This window comes from Xiphophorus couchianus, chromosome 21 (genome assembly GCF_001444195.1).
Source record: "Xiphophorus couchianus chromosome 21, X_couchianus-1.0, whole genome shotgun sequence".
Lineage (NCBI taxonomy): Eukaryota > Metazoa > Chordata > Actinopteri > Cyprinodontiformes > Poeciliidae > Xiphophorus > Xiphophorus couchianus.
Window position 1 is genome coordinate 5,048,559 of NC_040248.1, and position 12,398 is coordinate 5,060,956.

Sequence of the window (12,398 nt, forward strand, 5' to 3'; positions counted from 1 at the left end):
TAAAAATAAAACTGTGCAATTACAGGTATATGTTAAAAATGTAATTGAAAATATAAAAATGTAAAATTTATGAGAAACTGTGAAAATCTGAGTTTCAAAGGTCAAATTTACACGTTTTTTTCTAATTTGAGATCAATCTCTTTGTCGCAAATTTTTGACTTTTTAAACTCAGAAATTTCTAGAAAATGTTTAATAATAATCTCAAAATAAATAAATTTGAGTTTTTGCTCTCAAATTTTCTAGAGACTTTTTTTTTAATTCAATGTATATTTTTGAAAAGACGATTAACCACCCCACATTTTTCATTCTTCACGCCAAACATGTTGGTAAAACAACAAGTTCTTCTCTTTCTAACCCTGCAGAAGTGCGATGAAGTGGGAGGCCAGTAAGTTCTGCAAAGTACAGGATGTATTTTACATATCAGAAACCACACAGCCACAGAAGATGTGCCAGGCTTTAGATAAGACACAAGAGGAAGTGAATAAAGGTTAGTCATAAAGCAGCTTTTACAGAAAGTCACACATAAGTTGCACAAAACAAACAAAACAAAGTCAGTATATAAAAGCTTGGAGGAACAAATTGGGTTTTAGTTTGTTTTTTAAAATGTTCTCATAATAAAGGCAGACAGTTATATGGGACTACTGGGAACTTTTCCGGTGGGCTGGTAGTTTAGTGGGCTGTTGGTTTGGTTCATGAAGAAGCTGTCGCGCTCGCCACAACATAGCCTTGTTTTTTATACCTCAAACTGCAGAACATCAAATAACTTCTCTATTTTTATTTTTACCGCTCCCATCAGCCAGACCTCAACGCACTTATTAAAACTCAACAGTCACAAAACGGAAAAACCTCGTTCCTACTGGTGCAACATAAATTAAATTTCTCTGTTCGTCTCTCCAGCAGAGAGATACAAAGTACAGTCGATTGTTGTTAAGTTGTTGTAAAAATAATAATAATACTGCAGCAATAAATGCTGTTCTATTTGAAATGGAAAAAGTGACCCTACTGATATAGAACTGTTTTACTGTTTACCATAAATTACCAAACATCTGCAACAAAAAACTAATTTCCAGATTTTATTATCTTCACAAAATCAGGTTTAAATGCTAGTAATTTAGATTATATCTGCTGTTGAAAGATCACAACCCTTGAGCACCAATTTAATTTTGACATTAATTACTTTTTCTCTAATGCCCTTAGATATTTTATTCATATTTGTATCTTGTTCTCTGTATGTTTACAGTTTGAACTAATGTTACTGGGGAAAAAATAGAATATGAGGAAATGAAACTGCTGCATAAACGGCTTTCATCCACTTTAAAATAAAAGCATAAATATAAATGTCCAACTACTTGGAAGTCTTCGTAACAGCTGATAAACATTTTTCACTCTTACTACAGTCATTACTTTTACTTGAGTAAGAAAAATTTAAGTATTTTTACTTGAGGACATTATTTTGTTACTCTGTCCATCTTTGTCTAATATAAAAGGAACAGGAAACAGACATGCAACAGTTTCTAAAATACATGTTTCACAAAAACACTAACATTGACAGGGCAGCAGACCTTAAATGAGCAACAACCAAAATAACTCTTCTTCTACTGTTGAGGGCAATTTCCATTTCCTCCGTGATTCGCAGAAAGATGATCTGTTTCTAAACTTAGCTAGATTGTCTCACACTAACTCAAGTACAGACTTTTTCAGCACATCGTTTTGTGAAGATCGCTGATATGTGAGCATTTCTTAAAAGCAAAAGTAAGTGTCTGAAAATTTATATTTTAATGCAAAAAGCTTCTAAATATGTTGCAAACATTTGTATTTTATACACTCGTCTGGTTACTGACTTTTCAGGGATGCAGATAAACTCATCCAGAGGCTGTTTACAAAACAGAATTCGATGAAGATTACAAAATGGGATCAGAGGACGTAGCTAGAGCAAAAAGACATTCAAGATGTTCCAAAGGCAACGTGATTTTCCTCTTGATGTTTCTGATCTGTTCTGCTGTTCCTGCCAGTGGATTTTCACTGAAGAGCTGCAGCCTGAGCAAGACTATAGCTGTATGTGTGCAGAGGCGACTGACTGCTATTCCTCAGGATATTCCTCCGACCGTTACCGGCTTTGACCTTTCTGTAAACAGGTTGACAAAGATACGATCTTCAGATTTCACACCCTTACCTCTTCTAGTGTACTTGGAACTGAATCGCAATAAGATTTTACATATCGAAAGCGCTGCTTTTGCCTCTCTGACTTCCCTCCAAAAGTTAAATCTTAACAACAATAAAGTTATTAAACTAGAGGAAAGAGCTTTTGATGGGTTGAGCAACCTCACTGAGTTACGAATTAATCATAACCAGATAAAAACTGTGTCATCCACATCTTTCCAGTCTTTGAGGAAATTAAAAGTTTTGGATATTTCACACAACAAACTGAAACAGACCACAGATGTTCAACTCATACTGCAGCATATGCCACAGCTACAAGAGTTGGTGCTTAAAGGAAATAGTTTAAAAGCCTTTCATTCATGGGAACTTACCAACAACTCACTCAATCTTTGCAGACTTGATTTGACTTTTAATCCTTTGGAAGACTTTAGGATCACTGCTGACATCTTCCAAAATCTCACCTGTCTGAAGATCGGCAATCCTAACGGAAACAAACCAATGAGGTGGAATCTGAAAAACCACACTTTCTTGAGCACAGTGTCCAGTCTTGACATCACTGGGCTGATTATGTCTCTTGATGATATGAAAGAATTATTTAAAGCTGTAAACTCATCGCTCATCTTTCTGCGGATGAACAGCATGAAACGAAACCAAAGTCAACTCATCAACATTTCCTGCTCCATCCCAACAATGTCTAAATTGCATTTTCGACACAATAAGCTCAAGATGATCCATTCAGATTTGTTCAAATCATGTGTCCATCTGACTGAGTTAGATTTAGCAGATAATTCTATAGAAATTATCCAAGAAAATGCCTTCACAGCGCTAAAAGGTTTAAGGATTTTGGGTCTGAGTAGAAATAAACTTTCATCTGTTCCAAACGCAACAAGGAATCTACAAAATCTTTCTGAGCTTGATCTAGATAGCAACACGATCCGCTCAATCACATGTCAAGATTTCTCCAATAAGACGATGCTGAAGGAACTAAGCATGAAGAATAACTCAATCCCAGCTCTGAACAAATGTGCCTTCAAGGATTTGCTACGACTGCAAGTTCTCAGATTACAATCCAACCAGATAGCACATTTAAATGGATCTTTTGAAAATCATCTTTCAAACCTTAAACGTCTGTATTTGAATGGAAATAAACTTACTAAAATTTTACCAAAGGAATTTAGGAGCTTGCGGTCTCTCCTTAACTTATCGTTACATCAAAATCAAATAAAGGACTTTTATAAAGACAGTTTTGTTGGACTGACAAATCTCACTGATGTCTGCTTGCAGACAAACAGTATCAAAAGAGAGGCCTTAAAGTCAGGTGTTTTCAATGCTCTGATTAATCTAAGAAGACTGGATCTATCTTCTAATCACATTAAATATTTTGACAGTCACCCTCTGACATATCCACCATTTTCTAATCTGTCCCGTTTGGAGGAGTTGTCTATTATTGGTCAGCACTCTTCTGGAAAGTCCTGTCTGCCTGCAAATTTCCTGCAAGGTTTAAACAACTTGCTGAGTTTCTATGCCAAAAGAATTCATATTATCTACATTGATAAAGACACATTTAAATACACCCCAAAGCTAGAAACTCTTGATCTTGGGTCAAATGATTTGAGGACTCTGTCTTCAGAACTGTTTGCCCCAATTCAAAACCTTAAAAACCTCTACATACACCGAACAGGTCTTCAGTCGTTAGATTTCTTCATAGATGCCAGTCTGACCAAGCTGGAGTTCCTGGAGGGAAGACACAACCAATACTCAGTCATCACTGAAGACGTAATCAAGTCGCTTCCATCGCTCCTGTGTGTTGACTTTACATATATCAGTTTCTCCTGTGACTGTGACAATGCCTGGTTCCTTAACTGGACAATAGCAAATACACAAACACAGGTTAATGATGCGTATAACTACTCTTGCAACTATCCAGATGACTTCAAAGGCAAAAAGCTCTTGGGTTTCGACTTCACATCCTGCTTACAGGATAAGGGTTTCATCTGCTTTGTGTCCACAACATGCATGGTTCTCTTTGTCATGGTTATGTCCTTCAGCTACCATTTCATGAGGTCCCAACTTTACATCGCCTACTACCTATTCTGGGCTTGGCTCTTTGACTCAAAGTACAAAAATAAGCAAGCTCCTCATCAGTACGACGCCTTTATCTCCTACAACTCCAGCGATGAGCCTTGGGTGATTGGTGAACTGTTACCCAAACTGGAAGGAGAGCAGGGCTGGAGGCTGTGTCTGCACCATCGAGACTTTGAACCAGGTAAGACCTTTCCTACATCATACTGAAAAGTCTTTACATTTGCGTGAAACTCAATGTTTGTCTGGTTCAGTTGCTCAGGACAAAGGAAGAGTAGATGTTAAAGAGGTTGGATGCTAGAATCTATCAGTTTTTGAACATAAGGCACACCTCGTGCAATTGTACTAAATATTGTTGTCATGCTAAGCATTTTACATTTGAGGATTTACTTGTGTATTCACTGGGTTCATATTTGACAATACTTTATGATCCACATGTTGAGTAATTGGGCTACTTGAACACAAAACCTGATTCAAAACCAAAACTGAGACCTTCTGCTAATTGCTGGTATGGTGGCCTGGAGTGTCCATGAGGTGTCCTTTGCATGCGGTAAAATTCACACACCATTTAATCTTCTTGTTAACATGGTTGCCATTTACATACCCACCGTTGGTCTCTATGTGTACCAAATATCTTCAAACTGGATCTTCACTTAACTTGACACACAAACGGTATTTTTCCCCTCATGTACCATTATGTTATAGAAAAGTTAAACCATCTGTAGACTCTCAGATTCAGGTGGGAGCACTGGAATTTTCCTTCCAATGGTAGAAAAGGTCTTTAGACTTGAAGAGTTGCTGAAGTGTCATGGGAGTTAGGTGGAGTCCACCTGAATTTTCTGGATCTGGAGAAAGCTTATGAATGAATGTATGCCCCATAGTGAATACTGTGGAGGGTCTTGCAAAAGTACGGGTTGCTGGGGAGGCTTTGAAGAGCTGGATTTGCATTGTTGGGACAAAGACGAGCTCATGTCCAGAACTTACAGGAGTATTCCTGGTGAGAAAGTGTCTGGTTTGGGAACATCAAAATCACATATTTGCTTTTTAACATGGTTGATATGATTATTCTAGTAACTTGTAGCCATTATCTTCAGTTTAGTCCAAACTTTGGCTGTTGGACAGCTAGCAACACCTCTGTCTGAGGAATACTTTGACATAAAGACCACAAATTTCCCACATTCTGTGGTTGAATGTCTAATTTCACTGGGATGTCCATTCCTAAGATCATAGGTGACTGTTTTAAATGTTTCCCACTGTACACAATCTTTTGTACCAATGGCAAATCAGGGGAGGCGGGAGGCTTGATATGTGTGAAAAATTAAATAACTCAAACAGAAACTTACAAAAACAAAGTCAAAGATTTAGAATACAACAAGATCATGAAGCAAGTTGAAAAACAGAGACTGGAAAGCAGAAGCATGAAGAAATGACAAGACACAACAGCAGAGAGAGAAATAACAAGAGACAAGTGAGAAGATCAGACTGCAAAGTAGAGAGACCCTAAAATACACAACGGTACAATCACAAAGCTCAAGATAAGCCAACATTAGAGGGACGAAAACAGGAAGTAAAGCAAACTCAGAAGAGAAAGTCCAGGTTGACCAAAAACAAAACAGTCTTTAGTTTCAAATTAGAAAATTTGAAACTGAAGACCACAACTCTGAAGACAAGAAAAATTAACCACTTAGAATAAACACAAATTGTAAAAGTTAATGAATGACTGGGGAATTATAAGTTCTTATGCAAGGGTCTCTGTACCTTCACTTTATGTTAAAACTGTTTTTACTCGTGCTCACATCAGAGGAGGCACCGTTTTGGTGTAAAGAGCGTCACCAACTCATTCTGTATTTCAGTCGCATGTATAGCAATCTCATCTTCATCACCTAAATATTCTTACAAATATCGTTTAGTTGTTTCAAATCCTGTTTTCAGACTCGCATGCATGATGTCTCCAAAGCTAAAATATTTTGCAGCTCAAGAAAGACCTTTGTTTCCTTGTGTCTGAAACAGGCATCTTTGGATTTGGTTTGGTTTTATTTTCTCAACATGATCCCAGAGCTGCTGTTTCTGCACCTAAAGCTTCAAGCTGTCGGTCCAGTTCGTCATTTCTTTTTACCACAGCTCCACCTTCCAGTGGTGCAGCTCTATGAGCCTCAGCTCGCTCATGTCAGACTCCAACAAGTGTCACAACATCACTGACAACAGTTCAAGCAACCTATTATTCACGGTTTTGTATAAATTCCAAGAAATAGTTTTAACCAGTGAGCAACCAGTGAGCGTTGTAATGTCACTAGTTCTCCAGAGGGTGTCGCTGTTGTATATTAGCTGAACCTCTGCGGTTTGTTGTTCTCCTCTGGAGGGAAGCCCATCATAGACAACATCACAGATGCCATCTATAGCAGCAGGAAGACGATCTGTGTGATCAGCCGCAGATATCTCAGGAGCGAGTGGTGCTCCAGGGAGGTCCAGACAGCCAGGTAAGCAAAAGAAAACAGAGCTGTCTAATAGTTTTTACCACCTTTATATGCTGGAAATGTTCTTCAGATGACAGAAGGCTGATTTTGAACTGTCTTTATGTGACAATAAAGGTTCGGGTCTGAGTCCAGCACTACCCCATGACTTGGATCGTTCCTCGATAGGTCCAAAGATAACGACTCTAGTTTTCATTTAGTATCAATTAGGGCTGTTGTAAATGATTATTTTAGTAACTGAGTAATCTATCGATTATTCTGAAGATTATTCGAGTAACTGAATAAAACATTTTATAAAATAAAATATTGGTAAGTACTGCCATAACAGCAACATCGGCCCAATTTTTCATATTTGTGCATCCCAAACAATTACTTTTCTGTAGCTGAAAAAATTTACCAGTAACAAAAATAGCTGACTTTTTAAGTTAACCGGAACAAAATTATGCAAAAATCTGAAAATATATTCAATGTAGTAATAAAGCAGCAGGCCCATAAACATAGTTATAAAAATATGTCTATACTACAGTTTATGTATTCAGTCAATTTAACAGACGAACTTTCACTGTGCCCAGCAGTTTAGAGCTTTTATGTCCATGTGAATGACTGAATTTGGTTTGTCGCACACAGAAAAATACATGTACCACCACGGTACGCTCCGCCGCCCATTTGTTGTGACTGAAATGGTAGGAAATTTATTTTCCAGTTCATCCATACAGCTACAGCAGCTCCATCTGTATCTGCATGAAGCTCTGCTCCACCTGTATAAATGCACCCGCTGCGCTCTGCGCCGCCATCATGCAGCAGCTCCAGGAAGAGAAAGACTGCCGTACTCCAGGCATCGGACCAGACATTTTAAAAATGCTTATTAGTCCCCGGAAAAATGCAAAAAAAACCTGGACATTATCATCAATGAAATCCCTCTGCACTGAACTTGAAAATTGGACATTATGCTGCTAGAACTTAGCATTTGTCAACAACTCATAGGTGTAAATAAAAGCGTTGAAATAATCACGCGGCCAGAACACAGTGCGCTAAATCGAATCATTTGAGTACTTGTTACAGCCCCAGTATTAATTATATCAAAATGTCGATTATTTTAACAACCCTAAACTCAACACTGTTTTCCTAAAGCCATTTTCTCTCCTGCTGGCCTCCACAGTTTCCGTCTCTTTGACGAGCAGAAGGATGTGCTGATCCTGGTGTTTTTGGAGGACATTCCCACCTACCTGCTGTCTCCTTTCCACCGAATGAGGAAGCTGCTGAAGAAGCAGACCTACCTGAGCTGGCCGCGCGCCGCCGGCCACCCAGAGGTATTCTGGGAAAACCTGAGGAAGGCTCTGCAGACCGGAAACGATCCAAATGAGGAGAAATTACAGCTCGCTGTGACAGAAACGTACTGATGAGAAGGAAGGGAGCAAATAATGACTTCCTTCTGGACGATCTGGGATTATTTTCTGCAACATGTGAACAACAGAGGATTTAATTTACATCTCTATCAACTAAAAGATATTGTAGTATGAGCTGAAAAACAGGTTTTTAAAAGTTCAGACATTGTAGAACAGCTCTGGAAACCTTACTGTCTTTTTCTTTAGCATGATTTGATAAATATTGGTTTCTGTACCGTTGATTTTAAGGTTCTGTGTTTTTATTTTTATGATTTTATAGCAGTAAAAGTTATTTTTCCAGTAAATCTCACCTGCGTTTCTATACCTGACAGACTTCTAGTTGTGTTTGGTCAGATCCTGTTTCTCTTTTTTTCTCTAACTGTGTTTTCCTTTTAGATATTATATGTATGCATTATTTTTGCCTTTTGGTAATCTTTAATAAAAACAAAAATGAGAAAATAAACTTAAATTTATTTGTGAAAGCAATTCACTGCATGCTTTTTACTAAAGCATTGTAAGATTATTTGTTTACAAATTATCTGGGAAAAACTAAATATTTCTATTAAATTCAAGTGAAATAAATCAGCAATGCAGAAACACAAAATTGCAGCAGCTTTTTATAAATATAGATTATTCACAGACTGAAAGCAAAACTATAAACCTGAACACATTTTGATTTAGATGAAAAAGTCCCAACTCTTAAGCTCTTTAAATAACTTTCACTTCCTCACAGAAAGTGAACATAGATGAGTGATTTTAAACTATCTGCACTTTCTAAAGAAGGAAAAAAACCTTTTATTTATAGATCACATTTTTCAGCCAGATGAGTAAATTACATGAAAATGTGAGGATCTAGTTTGTGAGTATAAAAATATTGACTTTTTCCCAATCGTAGTTTATGACTAGTGACTTCACACAGTTAGTTAAAACTAACAAAATATATTTTTTTAACTTTCCTATAAAGAGTTTCAGTATTTAAAAACAATAAAAAGCGGTTATTTAAATTGTATTGTAAAATGCAACATTTTAAATTGAAATGCAAGTTTATTTTCTTTGGTTAAGGAGTAATTAAACTTTTTTTAAATCAAATTTTTTAATTTAACTTATCTTTAAGTAGTTATTTACATCTAAGCTAAACATTTTAGATATGTTTGCTTTACATGTTCATATGTATGTTCTTTAATTGTTGGCGCACAGAAGAAACCTCCTATGTTGGTGAAAACAATTTCTGCTTCCTTTTTTTCTATACGGAAAAATAGATAATTATAGATATTATATCTTGTATGAATTTGAGATATTTAAGAAATATTTAAGGTGTAGAAACCTAAAACGATGTTCATAATTAAATGTTTGAAACTCTCAAATAAAATCAAATATACACAGTGACATTTTTCCAGCTTTATTAGACACATTTTAACACCATTTAACGTTTTTTATGTTAAAATCTCACAAATTACATGCATTTTAAATAAACAGCAAATAAAAGTTGCCTCTCTGCTGCACATTTACGTCAACCATTATAAATGTAAAGGTATTATTAATACTACACGTTCCTGTTTATAAAACAGAAAAGATATATGTACAAAAAAAAGGTGACAGAAAAGCATTAAATCCCTGTTACCATTCAACAAGACCTTTAGAGAACCTTAAACATATTTTCTCTTATTTTCCAGCCATTTTGTCTCCAAGTTATTGAGTTTTGTTGTCATTTCTCCGTTTCTTCATGACTTCATTTACGCTCTTCTTCCGTCTCTCACTGCAAACAGCAACACAGATTTGATCAGTAAGAGGCCGCGAGAGCCGAGAGACGAGAAGAGGGACGTTTAAAATACTCACTCCACGCACTTCACGGCCCTCCCGGTCCACGGCTTCGCCGGGTCGGCGCACACGAACCTCCCGTTGACGTGGAAACTGCAAGACGAGAGCAAACATGCATGAGCTGTCGTTCCTGAAATGCAGAGCGGGGCAGAGTTCCCAAAAACGAGGAGTAGCTCTACCTCAACATACTTTAACTCAACTAAGAGCAAAGTTCTGAGTAACTGATCAAATTATCAATCATTTAAGGTAGATGATTAACAAGATTTTTCTCATCATTTATTTTATTTTTATTGGGAATTAACATCTGAAGAAGCCATTTCTACTATCTAACCAGGGCCGGATTTACATGGATGTGGGCCCTGGGCTGGAAACCGTTTTGGTCCCCATCCACTAAAACAAATTACTAATTAATGCAAATTTATGCATATTATTATAAATAAACTGGGTTTGAACTGGTGATACCAACTGATGATGGCAGTTTTAATACAGGGATGTTCAAACTTTTCATCATCCCAAAATCATCTGGGATTTTTTTCCTGCTCCATGATAAACTAAGATTAAACAAGTATTTTTTTAATTTTTTTTTATTGAAACATATGTGTAAATTTGCTTCATTTTAAGAAAAACAGTCCAATTTTTAAAAGTCTTGACGGAAGATTTTATTAGAAATATATAAAAATAAAATTTAGATCACTGTTATTAAGATGCATATAGCAAAGTTTAGAACTTTGCTATATGCAAACATGCACTCTGCAGAAAATTATTACTACAATCATGACAGTTATTGTCATGTTAACTGTAATGCATCTATTAATTGTAATACTCACTTAATTGTGCATATTATTTAAAAAAGACTCTTCGTTTTTCCTTCAGCAGCTCCAGAAACTCACATAACAATTTATTTTATTTTAATTTTTAAATAGTATCGTCCAAACTCACATGATGGCATAGAGGTCACAGGAGCCGTGGATGGTCTGAATGCTGTAGTTCTTCACCTGAAGGCAGGACAGCTTCTTTTTGGTGTATCTCGTGCAGCAGCTCGCTGCGAACAGAAAAAACAACGGTTAACGAATCACATTTTCTGTAAATATTCACCTCAAACACTCTGGCGCCTCCACGGATCCGACTCACTCACCTGAATCTGAGCTGCAGACGAAGCTGGAAACAATGAGGAAGACGCACAGCGCTGCAAAGAGACACGCCTTGCTGCTCTCCATTCTCACGCCACTGCTGGTCTTGGTCTGTCGTGTGTAAACGAAGCTGCAGAGGCGCAACAGGTCTGAAGGAATTCAGCGATTGCTACACATCAGGTGCTGTGATCCCTCCTTTAAATAGGCCGTGAAGCCAGCAGTGGGACTTCCCAGGTGGGCTGGGTGGAGTAAGACCATGCGATGTTCTTCAGTATTAAACCAGGAAATGATTGACGGAAAGCTTGGAAATTTCATCTGGATGAAATCAGCTGAATAAGCAACTAAAACCAATAATCCACTGCATGGGCGAGTTCTACTCTGCAGCTTTGGAGTTCAGGATAGTGACGTTTGAATCAAAGCTAATGCAAAAACGCAAAATATTAACTATTTTTGGTCTAGTTTCTTGTGCCAATATCGTAACACACTTGAAATAAGATCAAACTAACTTACAGGTAACATTTTAGAAAGACAGAGGAGCTTGTTTTAGGCCAATAATTCCTTAATATTGATGAAAAAGTTCTGGTTCCACTGGTGGATTATTTCACTTATTACATGGGAAAATGTCTTGCTATATATTTTAACAATATAGTATTAAACTATTATCTTCTGATTGACTCCTTTGGTTGTTTTTGTAAAGCAAATCCAGAGAATAAAAATGGTTTAAAGGCAAAAGCTAAATAAAACACCTTCCTAATGTAAAGTTGTATTGTTTGCTCAACCATAACCAGATGTTTTGTTTTTTTTTATCTCCAAGAACAAACACAACAGGAAAAACATGCAAAAACACAATGAATTGCACATCTAAGGCTGCATTTCTACACTATATATTTGCTAATCTTGATCTGGTAGAACTAGGTTTAAAGCGACTTTTCTCTTTTCAAAATAAGCAAAACCTTTTTCCTACAAATTGGCCAACAATACAAAATATGATCTTGTTGTTAAAGAAAAGCTTTTAATTGTCTAGAAAATGGTTTATGGTTCCATTTTTTCCAATACTTTATTAAAAAAACACTCTTTTGAAGAGGTAATCATTGATCTCATCTCTACATGACTGCCAACTGTTGTACCTTTGCAGTCCCCAGAGATGTCTGAGTGTGTTGCAATCTGAGAGGAGAAAGAACATCAAGCACAATATCCTGAGAAATGCTATGAAAGAACACCAGATGAAATGAAAAATAGCCGTCATTATGCCCTTTAACCTCTGTTTCTTAATATAACAATTCCTCAAACTATATTAGAGTAAGATATCTCAAAAACAAACTGAAGTCAATAGAGGATAAACATGCATGAAT

At 36.7% G+C, this 12,398-nt stretch overlaps 2 protein-coding genes across 2 annotated transcripts; one reads left to right on the plus strand and one right to left on the minus strand.

Annotated features, from left to right (window-relative positions):
* Nucleotides 1-48: 48 nt before the first annotated feature.
* On the plus strand, nt 49-8,575 carry LOC114136801 (toll-like receptor 13). The gene is made up of 4 exons (XM_028005088.1): nt 49-1,752; nt 1,849-4,426; nt 6,602-6,719; nt 7,873-8,575. The coding sequence occupies exons 2-4, from the start codon at nt 1,909-1,911 to the stop codon at nt 8,111-8,113; spliced, it is 2,877 nt and encodes a 958-aa protein (XP_027860889.1). The 5' UTR covers nt 49-1,752; nt 1,849-1,908; the 3' UTR covers nt 8,114-8,575.
* Nucleotides 8,576-9,476: 901 nt separating this feature from the next.
* Nucleotides 9,477-11,285, minus strand: ccl20b (chemokine (C-C motif) ligand 20b). Its single transcript, XM_028004524.1, has 4 exons — nt 11,052-11,285; nt 10,856-10,958; nt 9,935-10,009; nt 9,477-9,854 (listed from the first exon to the last, which is right to left on the minus strand). The coding sequence occupies exons 1-4, from the start codon at nt 11,131-11,133 to the stop codon at nt 9,788-9,790; spliced, it is 327 nt and encodes a 108-aa protein (XP_027860325.1). The 5' UTR covers nt 11,134-11,285; the 3' UTR covers nt 9,477-9,787.
* Between the last annotated feature and the right edge of the window lie 1,113 nt (nt 11,286-12,398).